At 38.0% G+C, this 21,030-nt stretch overlaps 1 protein-coding gene across 1 annotated transcript in view; it reads left to right on the forward strand.

Annotated features, from left to right (window-relative positions):
• HSD17B4 (hydroxysteroid 17-beta dehydrogenase 4) overlaps window positions 1–20,602 on the forward strand; it is an 85,111-nt gene extending 64,509 nt beyond the window's left edge. Inside the window, exons 21-24 of the mRNA XM_019628412.1 lie at window positions 2,082–2,168; window positions 3,623–3,761; window positions 12,636–12,763; window positions 20,185–20,602. Of these exons, the coding sequence (XP_019483957.1) occupies window positions 2,082–2,168; window positions 3,623–3,761; window positions 12,636–12,763; window positions 20,185–20,274 (444 nt within the window). The 3' untranslated portion in view covers window positions 20,275–20,602. The remainder of the gene's footprint in view (window positions 1–2,081; window positions 2,169–3,622; window positions 3,762–12,635; window positions 12,764–20,184) is intronic.
• Window positions 20,603–21,030: the final 428 nt, after the last annotated feature.

The following is a 21,030-nucleotide window of genomic DNA, read 5'->3' on the forward strand; positions in this document are numbered from 1 at the left end:
TTTTATTATGAAATACACATTTTTTAGAATTAGTTTCAGCTGTACAACACAGTGCAATAGTTATACTTTTTACCCCTCGAAGTGACAACCCCCCTCCCCCAATCCGCCACCCCATTTCGCCCCAATATCATACATATCTGTTACAAATCCCTTGACTCCACTCCCACACTATACTCCACGTCCCATGACTATATATATATACACACACACACACACACACACACACACATATATTCAATTATAGTTGACATACAATATTATGCAACATCAGCTTCAGGTGTACAGTGCAGTGATCAAGCCTCTTCCCCATCCATGATGTAAGACATGTGACCACCTGACACCCTACAAAATATTCACAACATTATCAATTACATTCCTCGAACTGTCCCCCATGTCTCCATGGCAACCTTAATTTTTAATTATTATTCTATAGAGGGGCCGGCTGAGTGGCTCAGTTGGTTAAGAGCTCGCTCAAGAGTGCGAGCTCTGAGCAACAGCGGTTTGAGTCCCGGCCTGAGCTGAGCTGCCGCTGAGCTGCCAACAGGTGGCAGGATGGCTCAGTAAAAAAAAAAAGATATATTATTCTATACATTTGTAGCAATACCATAATTTTATGAAAGTATAGCCATTAGAATAATTTTAGGTAAATATGAGGAATTAGAATTTGAGTTCCTGTAATGAACATTTTGATAAAAGGCTATTTAAGCATTTAGTTTATGCTGCGTACACTTCCTGTTTGAAATAAGAGCTTGAATTATTACTTTAAAAAGACCACTATGGTCTGTGCTCAGCCAATTTTATTCTGTATTAACAGAAATAATATACTTTGATTACCACTCTCTCATATAGATATTGTGCCATGCATCCTAATAGTTATAAAAACTCAGCAATTCTTACCCAGGACCCCCATTAGACATACAGTTATGTTCTTGTTTTTTTTTTGTTTTGTTTTTTTTTGTTTGTTTTTTAAGTACCCCAAATACCAATGCCCAGGCTCTACCCTAGATTATTTAAAATGGAATATTTGGAGATGCGACCTGGTCATAGGAGTTTTTTTTAAAAGGCTCCAGTTGATTCTACAGTTAAGGCTAATAACAGTTGTGTTCAGTCAGTAAGTTTTCATGTTTATTTTCATCTTGACATTTAATTTATGATCTTTTTATTTAATTTGGATTATTTTTTCTTTTTCTTTTTTTTTTAAATTAAATTTATTTTGGGTGACAATGTTTAGTAAAGTTACATAGGTTTCAATGGTACAATTCTGCAGCACATCATCTATATATCACATTGTGTGTTCACCACCCAGAGTCAGTTCTTCCATCATCATATATTTGATGCTGTTTGCCCTCACCTCTCACCCCCTCCCTCTTACCCTCTGGTAGCCACTAAACCATTGTCTGTGTCTATGAGTTTTCGTTTATTTGTTTGTCTTGTTCTTAATCATGTGGTTGTCACCATTTTCTGTCTGACTTATTTTGCTTAGCATAATAATTTTAAGATTTGTCCACATTGTCACAAATGGCACTATTTCATCTTTTCTTATGGCAGAATAGTATTCCATTGTGTATATGTACCACATCTTCTTTATCCAATCATCTAAACCCAGAAATAAACCTACATAAATATGGACAGATAATTTTTGACAAGACAAAAACGTACAATGGAGAAAAGATAGCCTCTTCAATAAATGGTGCTGGGAAAATTAGAAATCCATGTGCAAAAGAATGGAACTAGACTGCTATCTGTCACAGTGTACCAAAATTAACTCAAAGTGGATCAAAGACCTAATCATAAGACCTGAAACAATAAACTGCATAGAAGAAAACACAGGTACTAAATTTATGGACCTTGGGTTCAAAGAGGATTTTATGAATTTGACCTCAAAGGCAAGGGAAGTAAAAGCTAAAACAAATGAATGGGACTATATCAAACTAAAAACTTCTACACAGTTTTCTTTTTCATATCAGGAAAAATTGTAAATTTCTTTTAAATGACTTTCTACTGTTTCACAATGAAATCGTGTTTTCATTGGAATCATCAGAGTGAATTGTTGTTTTTTTCCCTCTTGTACCCCTTATAAGACCCAAGAAACTGGAGACATTGTAATTTCAAATGCATATGTGGATCTTGTGCCAACATCTGATACTTTAAACAAGACGCCCTCTGAGGTAGGTTATAAAAACAGGTATCCAAGTCATTTCCTGATTCCTGAATTTCAGCTAAGATCACTTTAAGAATGTTCAGGCTACTTTATAAAATGAAGAACTATGAAAGATTCTTAATTTTTGAACTAAAGGACATAAATTCAAAACTACTTAGAGTAATAGGAATATTTTGACAACACATTTTTTAATCTTTTTGGAGGGGATATTGAGGTATCTTTCAAGAGGAAATAATTACTTTTCTAAGTTTAGTGTGCCTAAATCAGCTGTTTAATGAGAAATATCAAGCAAACAATATTTTGGAGAAAAATAGATGAAAAAGTTAAATATTCTGTACTTTTTCTTGATTTAAAGATTTGTATAAAACTTTATATATGCAAATATAAAAACAATAGCATATGATTTTTTATTAAAACTTTTTTGTTATTCTCTATTAATATTCTGCAGCTTTTAATAAAAATTTTTACATTCTGTCTCCAAAATATTAACTTTGTAATGTTGAGGTTTTCATAGCTTTATCTTATGATCTTTAATTCTCTGTCATAAGCCATATAAATGCCTGAAGGTTAAAATTTTATTTATTTTTTTAAAGATTTTTTTATTGGGGAATTGGGGGAGATGGGAACAGTGCTGGGGAATTGGGGGAAGGGGAACAGACAAGTTGCTGTCGTTTTGTTCTTCAATCTAGTTGTGGAGGACGTTGCTTCACTGACCCAAGTTGGCACCATCATTGCGCTCTTCCCAGGCGAGGCAGATCAGTCTCCGGCTTCTGGACGGCCGCTCACTGCAGCTGCTGGCTGCTCACGCTGGCTGCTGGCTACACACGGTAGCCCATGGCAACCCACTGCCACAGGGACTGCAGCCTATGCTGTCGTCGGCGACACATGGCAGCCTAGCTCCAGGTTGAGCTGTTATTCAGCATCTTAGCTGTGGAGGGCAGTGTCACTGGCCCTCATATGTGGGATCCGAACCGGGGCCCTCTGGCGTCCCAAGCCAGCTCTTAACCATCGCGCCACTCGGCCGGCCCAAGGTTAAAATTTTTTAAGAAGCATCTAAGATAAAAAATTTAGGAAGTTTTAGAGCTATAAGTAAATTCATTTTTCATGTACTTCAGTTCCATTTTACAAATAAAGAAACAAGACTACAGAAGTTGATTGATTTGTCCAGTATCTTCCTGCTGAAGTTAGTTAGGGTACAGGTTGTCCAGTTATTGGTTTACTTTTAAACTATTATTTCTGAATTCTGATAAAAGTGAAAACCTGTTATTAAGAGGGCTGAGGTTCTCGATGACACGAATAAATATAAGGAAAGTAAAAGAAGTCTGGTGTAAAAAAACTAGTTTGCTTTATTTATGTGCAGATATTTGAAAAATCACCTTTTTGCACATGTATTCTGTAATCATTTTTCCCCTTAAGTCATTTTTACAAAACTTTGAAAGTTAAATTTTCTCTGTTTCCTAGGGTGGTGAGCTTCAGAGTGCCCTTGTACTTGAGGAAATAGGCCGCCGTCTTAAGGATGTCGGGCATGAGGTGGTGAAGAAAGTAAATGCTGTGTTTGAGTGGCATTTCACTAAAGGTGGAAAAACTGCAGCTAAGTGGAGTAAGTTATGCTCCTGACTTTATAATATCCTAAGTTAACCCTTAGTAAATAGCGATGAAGTAATCCTGGTTATAATTAAAGCCTGTCTCTTTGAAGGTAGATAAATTCTACCTTCTTAGTTAAGTTGAGTTCACGGAGAGTAACAGGTTTCAGGATACCCAAAGACATGTATGTTTCTTAGAGATGTGGGGAATCAATTAAAATGAAAATATCCGTTTTAAAGATTTTATTGTAATGCCTGTAATTAGTACTTTTAAATAGTCATCTTAGCTGTATGCTTCTTTAACTAACCTTTAAATTCTTCTTAAACATAAAGCAAGTCCTTCAGGTCAGATGAAATATTTTTAAGTCATTATATTTTGACAATTTAAAAATTGTTTTAATTCCAAAACATTAATAATTTGGATTATTACCTTAATTATAAGATTGTTATTTAGGAGTGCCAATTCAGGTGCCTTGAAAATCAGATTATTTCTCATTACTACTGAAGATCACTATAAATGCTCACTTAGACCAAAAAACTAATGTATCTCTAAATCAACTGAAACTTGTAAAAATAATTTTCTATTACGTATTACTAGAAAACATCTTGGAAGTTTTGTTCAATTGGTTTTTGTTCAATATAAACAACTTCCTTTTTAATATAACAGTTGCTATTCCTTTTAGTCAGTGTATGTTCATTATATAATATTTGGTATATAAAGGTATAAAGGAGAGAATAATGATGTATAATCCCACTACCCACAGTTAGAATTTTGATGTTTGTTCTCCTGGAAGACATTTGTGGTTATATGTTGTTAATTCAGAAGGGGTATAAAGGAAAGCCAAAATGTAATACAAATCCCCCAAATTTCAAAGCGTCTAATATTTTTCCAACTAACTTCATAATTTAACACTATATGAATGGGTGTCATTACTTTCTTTTTTCTGTCTTTCCTTTTTTTTTTTCTGTTTATGGTGGAATTCATCTTTTTCCCGTGGATGAAAGTATATTAGAAGTTGAGTTATAAAGCACAGGACTTTTGAAGATAATTAGTGAAGGAGAGGAATGAGATGTATAAGAGAAAAGGTGCTAGAACTGGGTGTCTCAGTGTTGGCAGAATAGAACTCTATAGGGATATGTAAAGTATTTGAGTCATTCACTCTTGGCAAACAAGGTAATTTCCTTCAATGTAGTTCCCATAACTAAGATTTTCCCCTTTATCTTGGTGATGCTTTCCTTGTAGACAATATTAGAAAATGTGCTTACATTTAAAAACTACCTTTAATTAAGGAATAATTAAATAACTGAGGAAAATGACTTTTCTTTACATTTCCACTGGAAAAATGGGAATATTGAAATCCTGTTAATAACTGCTCATTATTGGTGCCTTGTGGCTTATGTTTGTTTCATCATCTCTTCTTCAGTTCCTTATTTATCAAAGCTAACAGTCCGATTGGATCTTAAAGCTTTCTCTGAAAGGGTTCACGTTCCCTTTGCTTACCTGCTGCCTGTTATTTGATTGGATTCTCAGCTCTGCAACTATTTTCAGGTCTATTTGTTTGTTTTCTTGCAGTCTTTCTGTCACTGAGCTAAATCATAGTAGCTGGCAGCAGTGGAAACTAGGTATTTTGGCTAATGGTAACTTAGAAGATGGTTCTTTGCTGGCATCTCTGTTTTGCATCTTGGCACTTAGTGACAAGAAATAGATGGTGAATGCTTTGATTCGGGAATACCTAATGTTTTTTTTTTTTCTTCTTACAAGCAGTTTTAAAAATGATTTGCTATTTATTTAATTACCAAATGTTTCATATTTTAAGTTGCTGTTCATTGCCCCAGCCTTGCTTACGTATTGACAGACTGGAACCTGGTTAGAGAGAACAGGGCTAAGCTACTGACTTTACCTGGGCTGGGCTCAGGTGTCACTGGAGTTGCACAGTGACTGACCTTGAGCAGGTCTAGGAACCGAAGGGTTTGAGCTCCGTGGCCTGACGGCACACTCCAACCCAGAGATCCTGGACTGCGCCTGTCTTCTCAGTTCCCTTCCCCTCCTGCCATCCAAACACCAACAATAAATCGCTGGGCAGAATGTGTATGTTGGGTCGGGAAGGGAGTCATTTAAAACCAAATTAGCCTGGTTTGATTCCTGGCCCGAGCTGAGCTGCCGCTGAGCTGCCAACTGGTGGCAGGATGGCTTAGTTAACCAAAGAAAAAAAACCAAATTAGTCTGAATCTAGAGAGAATTAGGAATATTCTGGTATCCGTGCTAGGTCAGGGTTGATTTTGGCTATGACAGAGGAGGAGCCATAGCTGTGTCTTTTGAGATTCGGCCCCTCTGAAGCCTGTCGTGTCTGGCCGTCTAGGAGCAGGCAGGCTGCCTGGGCGAGGGCCCATGTAGCCTCTGTGTCACTGGGCTGAGATGGTCTGAGAAAGGCTGGAGAGCCAGCCCCTCCTTTGTTCTGTGGACCAAGAGGCAATAATGGAGAGATACAGGCCCTTGATCTGCATAGGAAACCAGAGGGCCTTGGTGAGGTATTTTTGGGAAGCAAACCATATCTTGGAATGCTCACTTGCACCTTCTTCTTATTTCTACCTCTGGATAATGCTTTGATTATGAAGTATTGTTTTAGAATTATTAAAAACATTGTGATCCATAGATAACACTTCCTTAAATAGAGAGAGGCCAACATAAAAGCCTATCTTACTTATTTCACTGTTATTATTTGTTATAATATCAAGACCACAGTGATCTTGTTGTCTATGTCTTTTTATTACTCCCAAATGTAATTCAATGCCTGGACATGTTTGAACACCTTTTTCCAATATCCTACGTCTTCAGGTATTTTACCCCTTTAAATAAAAGTTGTCCTTTGGCTTTTTATATTACTAATGGAGAAATAAATCTCTGAATTCTCTTTGAACAGAGGCTGTTGTTCATCACAGTTATCTAACTGTATTATGATCATTTATAATTATATGCCTCTTCGCACTTCACCTTGGGTTTAACACTGAGAAAGAGCTTCAGATTAATTTGTTTATTTCCAGCTACCAGATGGTCTATGTTGAATAAGTGCTAAAAGCCATGTAAAATGATTTTAAATGGAATCAGTTGCCTGCCTTTAAAAAAAAATTGCTGAATTGATGCCTTTCCTTCTATTAAAAGTTTATTGTATGGATAGTGATATCTATTTTCTATTTAGTGTTAAGTGAAATATTCAGGAACAAGAGGATTGAAACATTAAGTAAGCAGTGTATTTTATGGTATTTATTACTATTCTGAAACCAGCCAAAAGTTGTCCTAGAAAAACCCTTTGGATCCCATTCTGTTCTAAGCAAAAGTAAAAATTCAGGAAGGCATAAAGAAGATGAAAGAATCAGAGGCTTTATATGGCCTGTAGAATAGGTTGCTCCTGAAAATTAAAACACAGCTACTTTTATCTGCAATTCCAGAAACCAAAACCTCTAAAAATGGAAAGCTTTTTCTCATAACTCATTGGTGGTAAAACCTGACCTGAACTTACACGATGCAACTGATTGTCCTTATGTCTCCTTATGTCCTTATGTGTGACTTAGTCGAGTATAGACATCATATATGATATTTGTTTATAGAGTGTTGCAGCGTGGGAAGTCTCTCATAATATATAATACATGCTTTATGTGCTGTATTTTCTTCCTAAAATCTGAAAAATTCTGAATTCTTAAACACTTCTGAACTGAAGGAGTTTAAATAAGGAATTGGGACCTATTCTTATATATACTAGTGAATAATTCTGGTAGAACTGATAACAGGCATGGGAAACAGTTAGCTGTGGGCTTTTGCAGAATGGGACGATTGGTTCATTCAACAAATATTTGAGTATTTACGATGTGTCAAGTTCTCTGCTACTTTGTGGATCACAAATATGAAAAGATGGAATGTCTTTTTTTGTCCACAGAAATAACTGTTAGAGGCAGTATACCAGGAAAGTTTAAAGTACTGGAGTTAAGAAAACAGGTTGTTGCATTGCAGATTAAAAGGAAGGAAGGCCTAAGTTAAGGTGATGGCAGTAATGGAGAGGAGAGGGCCCTGTGGATCTATTGCTGAGAGAGAACTGACTACTTGACTGATAATGTCTGAAGAACAAGAGGGACGAGAAAGAGACAGCTAATGCTGAAGTTTTGAACATGCATGGCCGAGGATGTTGACTCCATGAATAGAAGTGTGAAAATGGGCGAGGAGAGAAGTTTAGGAGAGAAGAGGACAAGCTGTGGTGCCAGAACTGTAGTAGACCAGGCTCTGGACTAGGTTGTGGGCCTGGCATTGTAGGGATAAGGTCACAGCTGGAGACGGAGAATTGGAAACAGTGTTCGTGGAGATAATAAAACTCAGAGCATTAGCTTTGCTACTCCGCTTCATGGCATGCTGGAAGAAATGGAAAGAATCGTTATTGGTCCTACAAGATTATCTGCTGTTCATGGTTTATAGAATAATGGCTCCGGTATTTCCATTTATCTCTAAATAAAGTGAGCATCTTAGAATTTGGCTGCCAATTTTAAATATGCAATTTGTTGTAACTTTAGACATGAATGTAACCTTGTATTCCCAAATAAGAATTTATTGATTGTATCCAATAGCTGTAAAATAGCCATAAAGCTGAAACTTCGGACAAAGACAGATTTATTTTCATGTAATAATGATACAGGGTTGCTCAGTAAAAAAAAAAAAAAATGTTTTGTTTTCCTTAGGATGATAGGTTTAAACTGGTTGGCAGTAAGCCCTTTATTTTTCTCCTAAAGGAAATTTGGTTTCCTTTCACATATGTGTAATAATTGGCTTTTACTGTTATATAGCAAGATTATAGGAATATTCTGTTATTGCATGAATATTGTTAGTTAAGTAATGAAGTGAGTTGGCTTTAAAAAAATGTGTACTATACCTAATTGTGTGGCTCTAAGTCTACCTATTTGGACTGAATCCAAGCATCCATTATGTACTGTGTGTCAATGACTGGATGAAGATGTTCTTTGAATGTTAGAAGCCATCTATTTTGGATCTTGGGAATTTGCCAGATTGTGGAAGACTGTATACAGATTTGGCAACTGGCATTCTTTTAAGATCAGAATACACTCATTCTTGGGGATACTATTTGATCATTAGAACCTGTTAGCTTCTGGTTGGTGCTCACCTTCTGGTAGTCAATCCAGGTTACCCTTTACGATTTCTCAGCTTGGATATAAACTAAATCTTAAGGGAGTTGGTTGCACATTTAAGACTGGGATCCAAATAAGCATTTCATGTCTTTATAGAAAAGACCTGAAAGATGATCTTTGGATGGAAGATGCTTTCCAGTCAGTGATAGAAACCTGTTTGTTAGAGAGGTGGCTGCCTCAGGTTACTACTCCCTTAGCAACAGTGGCTGCTTCCTCTTTTACCAGCATAGCCGCTGATTGCTTGCCCATGTGCACTTACACACAAAATCACTTAAAACTATGATGGCTTTCCTTTTGGCTGTGTGTGCTGTTCATCTTAATACCTCTTTATAGTTTTTTTTTTTTTTAAGATTTTATTGGGGAATTGGGGGAGGGGAACAGCGTTGGGGAATCGGGGAAAGGGAACAGACAAGTTGCTGTCCTTTTGTTCTTCAGCCTAGTTGTGGAGGACATCATTTCACTGGCCCATGTTGGTATTATCATTGCGCTCTTCCTGGGTGAGGCAGTTGCTCACCAGCCATTGGACGGCCGCTCACAGCAGCTCACAGTAGCTTTACCGCAGCCCACTGTAGCTCCACTGCAGCCCACGCCATTGCCAGCGACTCACGGCAGCCCAGCTCCAGGTCGAGCTGTTGTTCACCATCTTAGCTGTAGAGGGCGCAGCATCACTGGCCCTCATGTGGGATCCGAACCGGGGTTCTGCTGCTCAGAGCTGGCGTCCCAAGCCAGCTCCTAATCAATGTGCCACTCGGCCAGCCCCTCTTTATAGTTTTTTATTTTGAAGTAATTTCAGGCTTACAGAAAAGTTGCAAGAATAGTACAGAGAACTTACATTTGTCCTCTGCCCAGCTTCTCCACATTAACATTTTATTCCATTTTCTTTTTATCATACATATTACTGTTTTTCTGAAGCATTTGAGTAACTTGTAGACACAATGTCCCCTTATCCCTGAATAGTCTAGTAGCATCTCCTAAGAACAAAGACTTTTTTCTTATCCCCAGAATAATTATTAATATCAGGTAATTAACATTGATATGGTATTATTTAATCTACAGACTTTATTAATGTTTCACAAATTGTCCCACTAATGTCTTGTATAGTAATGCCTGACATATTAAAGAATAATGATAATAATAATAGAAATTAAGAAAGAACTGCTCAGGGTCCAATTTGGGATCATATATTGTATTTTAGTTGTTAGGTCTCTTTAGTTTCCTTCAATTTGGATGAATTCCTCAGTCTGTTTTTATTTTTAATAACATTGACATATTTGAAGAATAGAAAAAGCCACTTATTTTGTAGAAAGTTTCTCAGTTTCTGTTTGTTTGGTTTCTTTGTGATTGTTAGATTGAGTTGATGAATTTGGGGCAGGAATAACAAAAGTATTGTGTCCTTCTTGGTGTAATTTTTAAAAAACTCTTTATTTTTATCCTAAGTTTTTTGTTTTCATTTATTTTTTTTTAGAGATGCTTGTTCTATGAGATTTTCTAATCACCCATTTAACAAATAGTTACTAAATACTTCTGTTCAGGGAAGCATAGGGGATACAAAGACAGGACGTTCTTGTTCCAGCAAAGAATTTGTAATCTTGAGGGATGAAGGCATCAACAAAAATAGCTCCTTTCTCCTATGATAGCCCTTTGTGATTTGTAAGGTATATATATATATATATATATATATATCCTAAGACCTTCAGAGACCCCCCCAAGTTCCCAATGCCATGTTCTCATCTAACACCTCTCTTTTCCTTATTAAATGCTATAAAGTGTAACTGAAATTTTTATGGACACTTCAGAGCCTTAATGATTAGAAAAGCACAGAGCTAAAGTCATTCATAAAGCTTTTAAAATAAAATTTTACCACTAAAAGAAAATACATATAGTCTGTTTCTTGCTTTCAATGTAGGATTAGCGATGACCTTACTGGCATCTGTAAACTCAAGGTGATGTTGGTGGATGATGATTCTCCCACCTGAGCCACTGCAGAGTTCAGGTTCCACTTCTTTACCCCACATTGTTGTGTCTTGCTAAGAACCTTCCCGTTCTTAGCCCTCTTTTCTTTTATCTACACTAATTACTGCTATGGCTTTTCCCAGAAGAAAGTCTTATTTGCTTTACAGGAGTTATGACAGGAAGTAGCATGTAGAGGGCAGGTGGACAGCTTGGAACCTTCGTTAGCTAAAATTCTTACTCCTGCACGTTAGCTGTAAGATGCGTGTGGTGCAGTTTTATTCCTGAGCAAGACTAGTATAAACATAGTGGTCCTTAGAAATGCTTGTGAAGAATTAAACCATGAATGTTGTCTGTTGAATGCCACAGGTTTGCTTTTCTTTAGATTCTTTCCTTTTTCCCTCCCTATGTCCCGCCCCCCCCCAGCCCCATCCTCCCTTCTCCCTTCTTTTTCTTTCTTTCTTTTTCACTATATAAATAATACATGAAAACGCATTCATAAGTGTCAATAAGAACAGAGCCTTTGCTCTTAATGCCTCACTTCTCATACCTTCTATATGGTCTGACGCCGCAGTAGAAACTGAACAATGAAGTGAGTGAATGAATTGCACAGAGCAGTGAGGTTCCCTTCTCCTTGCCCTTTCCCCTTCTCAAGGTAACCATTATTGTCAAATTATCTTGTTAGCCTAGTTGGAAAAATTCTCTTCTGTGGAGAGTTGGAGTGATTTAATTTTCTCTTTGGAGCAAGGCTTGGTTAAGTAGAATGTATTGGGTTGTCGGAAAAGTCATGACATATTTTTTCTGTTTTTCGTTGCAAAAATCCGTCATGACTTTTCCGACAACCCAATAGTTAAGCACTATGGTTTTTCTCATGTATGTGGAGCTTTTTCTTGACCCTAAGTTGGGAGTTCCCTGTACACTTTTAGGGAGAGTGATATGACTGTAGCAAGAGAAAGCACGTTCAAGAGTCTGAAGCTGGAGGAGTGGAATTGGGCTTTCTGCATAACTGGCCTCAGTCATATATGAGACCGTTAAAACTTTCTAAAATGTAGCTATGGCATTAAGCTCTAGAGATGTTATATAGAGAACAATGAAGGTAAATTTTTAATAGTTTTCCCAGTTACCAAGACAGTTTTCGGGACACCTAATCCTTCTGTCAAAAACAGGTAAGGGAAAATAAGCTAATTTTAATGTTTATTCACAATGTTTAGGGCAATAAGTATAAAATTGTAAGTGTAACAAATTAATTAGAATATTTGTTTTAAATTTGTGTCAACAGCCTTACGATCCATATGATAGAACCTTTCATGAATTCAGGTATTTGAAAGCTGACTAGAGTGTGCATTCCTTTCCCTGACCCAACCAACATGCAACTATTTTAAAATTCAGCTTCCTTCTTTGTTGATTGTAGAGTATTTGAACCCAAAAGCCTTAACCATATAATCTCCACCAATTTAACTCCCTTATATTATTCTAGATTGATTCACATTTAAAATATTTCTATTGTGTAAACGTTTTCAATAAGGAAAAATATTGATTTGACTAATTTGAAGAACGGCTTTATAAAAAGGATATCGTGAAAAAGAAAGGATTTAAATTTTTTTTCTAAATGACAGGTAATATATAATGTAGAATAAGTAACACATTAACATGGAAACTATAAGATTGCCTGCATTTTATTGGTTTATTTTACTCTCAAATTGTGAAGAAAAAATGACACACATTGATTTTTTTTCCCTGTTTCCCCCCCCTAGCTATTGACCTAAAAAATGGCACTGGAAAAGTGTACCAGGGCCCCGCAAAAGGCTCTGCTGATGTAACAATCACACTTTCAGATGAAGATTTCATGGACCTAGTCCTGGGCAAGCTTGATCCTCAGAAGGTAATGTTCTTAAAATGGTCATTTATTCATCACGACTGCTTTCTATTTGACAGTTGTGTACTAATTGCTGACTCCCAAATTCAGACTCATAAGACAGATTCCTTACAACTCTAAGAAGACAAAGTTGATACCAATATCTGAGTTGACATATCATAAATTTTTCTAATGGAGTTTCAGTTGAAACTTTTAAAAACTGAATTTTGGGTGAAATTCTTCTTCAGCATATCAACCATACAAAACCCACATCTAGACCTTCTAATATATTATGTCATTTGTTCAGAGGTGAAAAGCCATATGATGTTAGTTGATATTTCATAAAATTAGACATTCATTCCTGATACATAAGAGTAAGAGCTGGTGTTAATTGTAATTAAAAATTGGAAATAGAATGATAGACCGTAACAACCAGTGTCTTACTGAAAGTGAAACATTTAGAGAGATTTCAGTGGAAAACCATTATTAAGACAAGAGTGCCCTCTCTGACCATATGAGTTAATATTTGAAACTTTTGACAAATCTACAAACACAAAATTAAAGTAACTGATGTAGCAATTAGAGTGGAGGAGAAATCAACAACTGTGGTGTACACCTGAAACTGTTACAATGTTGTATGTTAGCTATGTTTTTTAATAAAAATCTTTTTAAAAACGGAGGAGGAAAATTTGTTATTTTCAGATTATGATAATGTAGCTAGAAATTTCAAGAGAATCAAATGACTGTTAAAATGGAGGAATTCAAACAAGTGGTTGAATGCATGATAATTATTAAAAAGTAGCTTTCACATAGCAGTAAAACTAACTAGAAGATATAAATGAAAAAATGTGTTTATAATCACAACCTAAACTACAAAATACCACTGACTACCCTCCTAAGAAAAGTGTAGTGTTTATTTGAGAAAACTATACAATTTGCAAGGAACAGAGCAATTTGAGTAAATGGAAAATGTTCAGTTTTTCTGGATAGAAAGACTAATTTAAAAAGAACTGTAAAGTAGTATAAGTGGTAAAACATATTTGAGTTTGAATCTTAGCCCTGCCACTTAACTCTCTAAACCTCAATTTTCTCATTGGTTAAATGAACAATTGTAACAATCCCAAAGGATTGTTAGGATAACTAACTCTAGTAATGTATATGAAGAGCTTAGTATAGTGTTTGGCCCTGAGTGAGCTCTCAGTTAATTCCTTCGCAGGAATTGATTTAGTACCTACTCTTATTCAGGTTCTAGGAGTGGCTGAACAAGACAATGCCCCTACCGTGTGGAGCTTAGTTCTAGAGGTGAATGAAAAAGAAATATAATTTCAGGTGTGAAGAAAAGTGAGTCAGGGTAATGGGTTAGAGTAGTGGTTGGCAAACTTTCTGTAAAGGGTCACCTTGTAAATGTTTTAGTCTTTGCGGGCCAGATGGCCTCTGTTGTACCTACTCAGTCCTGCCACTGTCGAGCTAAAGTAGCCACAGATAATATGTAAACAAATGGATGTGGCTGTGTTCCAGTAAAACTTCATGTATACAGATAGGTAGAGGACTAGTTCTGGCCCACAGGTAATGGTTTGCCAACCCCTGGATTAGGGTGTGACAGGTTAGAGGAAAGGTTTGAGATAGGGTTGTCTGAAAAGGCCTGACAGAGACCTGAGCCAAGTGAGGGAGTGAGTCACGGGCTGCGGAGCCGGCCAGTGCAAAGGCCTGAGGCGGGAGCAGCTAGGCTTATTGGAGTACTGTCACTGTGAGGAGGCCAGTAACGCTGGTAAAACGAGCTGTGGGAAGACTGGTAGGTGAGATGGGCGAGGTAGGCAAGGGCTGGATCACACAGGACCTTGTAGATCTTGGTAAGGAGTTCAGATCTTCTTAGGTGTGATTGGAAACCATTGATATGTGAAATGAAAGCATCTGAGTCATAAAGATCATTTTGGCTGCTGGGGGGAAATTTGACTTTGGGGCCAAGAGTGGGTAATGAAGAGTTCTTTTTTTGATATGTTATATGTGAGATGTCTCTATATAAAGATTAAATATAAGATTAAAGAAACATTTATGTAATTGCTAGGAATACCAGATCTTTGGGGGCAAATGGATTATTGAGTGTCTAGTTCTGGGCAGTTGCTTAGGAAACAGTAGTGCTTTATGTCATTCCATATACCTAAGTCAGTACCATACAGAATGGAATTAAGTGTAAAAAATAAAAGCAGAAGCAAAAACTTGATGAAAACTTAAATATTTATTATTCTTAATGATAATCCTTAGAGAAATGCTAATTAATATCAGGGTTTTTTCTAACTCATTTGATTCTGTTACCTTCTCCCCAATCTCAATGCTGTTTATCATCCCTATAAATATATAGTTGGCCCTCTGTATTCCTCGGGTTTCGTATCCTCGGGTTTCATATTTGCAAATGCGGAGGGCTGACTGTATATTTATTGAAAAAAATCCACATGTAGTGGACACACACAGTCCAAACCTGAGGTTCAAGGGCCAGCTGTATGTTATTTAGTCCAATACATTCAAATATTTCAACATGAAATCAATATTAAAAATATTAATGGGATATTTTATATATATATATATATATATATATATATATATATTTTAGATTTTATTGGGAAATTGGGGGATTGAGGGAGGGGAACAGTGTTGGGGAACTGGGGAGGGGGACCAGCCAAGTTGTTGTTCTTTAATCTTTGTTGTGGAGGGCGCAGGTCGCCATCTGTCTTCCTGTCGGCAGCTCGTGGCCTCTAAGCTCAAGGTGCTGTGTTCAATCTTTTTTTTTTTTTTTTTTTTTAAAGATTTTTTTATTGGGGTATTGGGGGGAAGGGGAACAGACAAGTTGCTGTCGTTTTGTTCTTCAGTCTAGTTGTGGAGGATGTTGCTTCACTGGCCCAAGTTGGCACCATCATTGCGCTCTTCCCGGGCGAGGCAGATCAGTCGCCGGCTTCTGGACGGCCGCTCACTGCGGTTGCTGGCCGCTCACGCTGGCTGCTGGCTACATACGGTAGCCCATGGTAACCCACTGCCACAGGAGCTGCAGCCTACGCTGTCGCTGTCGACTCACAGCAGCCCAGCTCCAGGTTGAGCTGTTGTTCAGCATCTTAGCTGTGGAGGGCAGTGTCACTGGCCCTCATATGTGGGATCCGAACCGGGGCCCTCTGGTGTCCCAAGCCAGTTCTTAACCATCGCGCCACTCGGCCGGCCCTGTGTTCAATCTTAGTTGCAGGTGGGCATAGCCACCACCCCATGCGGGAGTCGAACCAGCAGCCTTGTTGTTAAGAGCGCATGCTGTATCCACTGAGCCATCCAGGCGGCAGCTCAGCTCAAGGTGCTGAATTCAGTCTTAGTTGCAGATGGGCGTAGCCCACCATCGAACAGGCAATCTTGTTGTTACACCAGCTGAGCCATCCTGCCACCTGTTGGCAGCTCAGCGGCAGCTCAGCTCGGGCACAGTGTCACTGGCCCATGTGGGAATCGAACCAGCGGCCCTGTTGCTCAGAGCTCGTGCTCTTAACCAACTGAGTCACTTGGCCGGCCCTATACCCTTTTTTAATAGTCTTTAAAATCCAGGGTATGTTTTCTACTTACAGTGCCAGGACTCAGCCAGGACTAGTCACATTTCAAGTGCTCAGTAGCCACCTGTGCTAGTGGCTACTTTACTGGGCAGCACAGGTTTAAACATTCTGTTTGGACTTTGCTCTTCTGTCCTCTCTTATCTGACTTCCGCCATCTGTCACTCCACTGAGACTGTTCGTGTGAAGGTCAGTCGCTGATGCCTTCTATTTTGCTAAATCCAGGGAGTAGTGCTCTGCCTACATCCTGCTCAGCCTTTCAGTAGCATTCAACTCAGCTAAGCACCAACTTCTTGAAACAGTTTCATCTCTTGGCTTTTGTGACACCATGTTCTCCTGTTTTGCTTCCTTTGCCTTTGGCTATCCCTAATCTCTTTGGTGTCTTCTTCTACCCTAACCATTAAATGTTGGTGTTACTCAGGGCTCATTTCAGGGCTCTTCTCCAAATAAATTTCCTTACATGAGGTCATCCATCCTATGGTATTTAAAGCTGTCTGTATGTTGACAGTTTACTGATTTAAGTGTCTCCGTCTTCTCTGAGTTCTATAGTGATACAACCAGCTTTCTACCTGACCTCTAACGGAAGTCTTCCTGGCATCTCAAACTTACTATGTCCAATATAGAACTGGTGATTCAACTTCTTCCCCCAGTCTTTTTCTTTTCAGGAAATGGCACCATCATTTACCCATATTAATATGCTCAGTAATGTAAGAATTGTCTTGGCTTCCTTCTATACCTCTGTATCCTTTCTATCCTTAATCCTGCCTGACCTTGCTCCAAAATATATCCTGAATTCGTCTTCTCCCCTTCATCACTGGGGGTGATCCAAGCCTCCATCATCTCTTACCTGGCTTACTACAACAGCTTCCTGACTGGTCTTACTGTTTCCAGTCTTGCCTCTCCACCAATCTATTCCTCATACATGAGCCAGAGTAATCTTATAATATATAAATCAGATTATAGGTCACTCTTCCTGATTAAAACCTCTAGTATTCCTTTTGAACTTGGATAGAACCTGTCATGTGATGCTTCCCTTGCTCATCTTTTCAGCTTCACCCCACACTGCTTGCCTCATCACTTCTAATGCTAATGCTGTTTACATTAATGTCTTTCCTCTCAGTTCCTTCCCATCAACTTTTACTCCCTCCATGTCTATGCATTTGCCTTTTCTGGAATTTCTACCTCCAGCTTTTTGCATGGCTGGCTTCATTTCATCCAAAGTAGTTGCTTCCTGTTACACTCTTAACAGCATTGTGTTTTCTCCTTCATAGCATTTATAACAGGCTTTAATTACATTTTATTTGTTGACTCCCCTACTATGTTAGCTCCCTGAGAACAGGGAGAGATGTCTATTTCGTAGCCTAGAATATTGCTATGTATACCATAGACACTCAGTTAATACTTGAGTAGATTAGAGCAAGGATAGAAACAAGGAACATAAGCTCAATAGCAGTAATTTAGGCTGTATAGAAATTAAAACCTCCTGCATATCAGATTCCATAAGATATTCCCATAAACCTGGAGGGGAAAATTAAGAATATGATGATATACAGTATATTGGTATCAATAACCTATAAAAAAATTCTGGAAAGCACTAAGACCTCCATAGAAAAATGGGCAAAAGATAGGAGCCATTAATTAATGAAAGAAATAGAAATGACTAATATATATAAGAAAAACCATTAGTTTTTCCCAGTATTTAAAAAATGCAAATTAAAGCATGTCATTTTTGCCTCATATTTTCAAGAATTAAGAAAGTAATATTGTTAAGGTTGGGATAGGAGAATTCACATGTAGGTGGAAGGAATATTAATCTGGAATAGTCTTTCTGGAAAGCACTTGACAGAGGTTCGCTGACTTCCGTCCTTTATGGTCTCCGTACTTTTTTTGCATGGCTCTCCTAGGCCAAAATGAAATACCTAATGGTTCAGTTTACTAAGTAGTTAGAGCCAAACAGGAGTAGTTTTCATGTCGTACATGAACAATATCACTGTACCTCCTTCAGCAATTTTAAATATTCCTTAGTGTCCCTGTGGGTTTGTTGTGATGTCTGGTGTACAGTTTGGAAACTGTGGCAATATGGAAGGATGGTCAAGAACCTTATTTAAGAAATATCGTGATTTAGTAATTCTTCTTCTAGGAATCTATTCTAAGAAAATAGAAAAAGAACAAAGATTTATGTACAAAATTCTCCCACTTAATCACAACATCAAATATTGATATATTTCTTTCAAGGAAGTAGGAATTCTTACTTTAGGTTGTAAGTACCTCTCAGACGTTAGTACCTGGCAGGCAGGTCTAAGTACTGACTTCTCTGCAGGAGTCGCATCTGTGGTTTCTGTAACTGCGCAGTGAAAGCAGTCTTAGTTTTGAAATGCCAGTCTCCGATTTGAATCCCTAGCACTTTTGATCCTGATTGAATGTGCTCTCCCTTATTATTTCCAGGACAAAGATTTTAAGTAGTTTTTGCTTTTCCTCCAGTTGATGAGGATTTGCTTCTGAGATTAAGTTGCTGGTAGTTGATAAACAATAAGCTATAAAAAACAGATTTATTATTTTACTTTTACTGATAGGGAACTTGACGCTGAGGGAGAATTTAAGCAACTCGCACATGTTTCTGTTGTCAGATCAGACGCAGAGGTGGTACGGGAACTCTTAGTGTTTTAACATGACAGCCTTTTGCTCGATAATGAGTTTACTATGCTCTTACTACATGTCAAACACTAAGCTAAACACTTCACACTATTTCATTTAACTCACGCCACAAAGATGTGTTATTTAGGTACAGTTGTCATGCCCTTTATAGATGCGGAGGATGGATGGAGCTCAGAGAGGTTATGTAACTTGCCCAAGCTCAGGTTGCTAATACGTGGCAGAGCCTAGATTTGATCACAGGTATTCTAATGCTACAGCCCAGGATCTATTCACTACTTTATTACACTATCATATTTTGTCACCATATGGCTTTCTATTTCATGAAGATATATATATGTTTTTTAAAGATTTTTTTTTTAATTGGGGCATTGGGGGAGGGGAACAGCACTAGTGACTCAGAGGAAGGGGAACAGTCAAGTTGCTGTCCTTTTGTTCTTCAGTCTAGTTGTGGAGGACGTTGCTTCACTGGCCCATGTTGCGCCATGTATTATCATTGCACTCTTCCCGGCTGAGGCAGATCGGTCTCCGGCCTCTGGACGGCTGCTCACAGCAGCTTTTAGCAGCTCACATCGGCTGCTGGCCGCTCACGCTGGCTGCTGGCTACACACAGTAGCTTATGGCAGCCCACTGCAGCAGGGGATGCATCCTACGCTGTCATCGGCAACTCAACGGCAGCCCAGCTCCAGGTTGAGCTGTTGTTCAGCATCTTAGCTGTAGAGGGCAGTGTCACTGGCCCTCATGTGGGATCCGAACTGGGGCCCCACTGCTCAGAGCTGGCGTCCCAAGCCAGCTCTTAACCAATGCGCCACTCGGCCATCCCCATTAAGATATACTATTTTAAATCTCCTTTTAAAAGTCCTGGATTTAATATTTTTACTGTTACGAATACAGTAAAGCCTTTTATTCATATGGTCTCAAATTCACATTTAAGAACATAGACTAAAGCCAGAAGCATAGGTTGAAGCAGAGCTCCCAGATCTGTCAATTCAGATAAATTATTCTATGTTTTCTAAAATATACAGGGAGTCTTTATTTTTCTTCACTATCATAAGATACGGGTGCTGTCTATAATCATTATCGATCACTGCTAGATAAAAGTGGCCTTTGTTGTCGGGAACTGTTAACTGAATGGTATTTAGTCTGAACAGTGATTTTTAAGAAATGAAATAAAATGTACCATGATAAAGGTTGCACTCTTTTTCTCTGTCTCCTTTCCAGGCATTCTTTAGTGGCAGACTGAAGGCCAAAGGGAACATCATGCTTGGCTTAAAGCTTCAGACGATTTTTAAAGATCACGCTAAGCTCTGAAGGACATACTCCATGATTAACGAAAACAGAAAAATGCTCTCTTTACCCAGATATGCACTAATGATTCAGCAAACGTGCTCACAGCTAAGATGCAGGGGAAATTGCTTAACATTTTTGGATTTCAGATAATTTTTCAGATTTTCATTTTCTACTAAATTTTCATGTTATTATTTTTACAAGGAACTGTAAGCTGGCTCATAATTATCCTCCTTAGATCTTACCTTCATAATAAAAAGATTTTCACCCAAATCTAGGCTCTTTAAAATTGTGATAGCATTTATAAACTGAAAGGAAAATTAAATGAATAAAGGCTCCTTTGATCCTTCTACACTTTGTCGTGTTATTTTCTGTTTTCTAAGTTATTGATACCCCAGTTTTAACATGAATTTTCCTGTATATACACGCTTGTCATACTTTGCTCTAAAGATAGTGTTCTGCTTTAAGGCAAGAGAATGGTTTTTGTGTTCCCAAATAGTTTTGTTTATTATTTTCTCCCTTTTGCTGGAAATTCTTTACTTTCATGTAATGCTTATAAGTCTACCAAATACATAGCTTCCTTAATGCGTAATCTTAAGTTATAGGATGGTCACTAGTAAGTAGTATCATATCACTGTTTTTTCCCCAAGGTTTAGCTCAGATGACGTATGCTGAGGAAAGGAGGCTCTTTTGATGGATTCGCTGCAGAGATGACCAGGAAATAGGGTGCCCATGTCAGGAATAGAGTAAGTTTCAATCATGGAGCACAACTGAGGAGAA

This window comes from Hipposideros armiger, unplaced genomic scaffold, assembly GCF_001890085.2.
Source record: "Hipposideros armiger isolate ML-2016 unplaced genomic scaffold, ASM189008v1 scaffold_787, whole genome shotgun sequence".
NCBI lineage: Eukaryota > Metazoa > Chordata > Mammalia > Chiroptera > Hipposideridae > Hipposideros > Hipposideros armiger.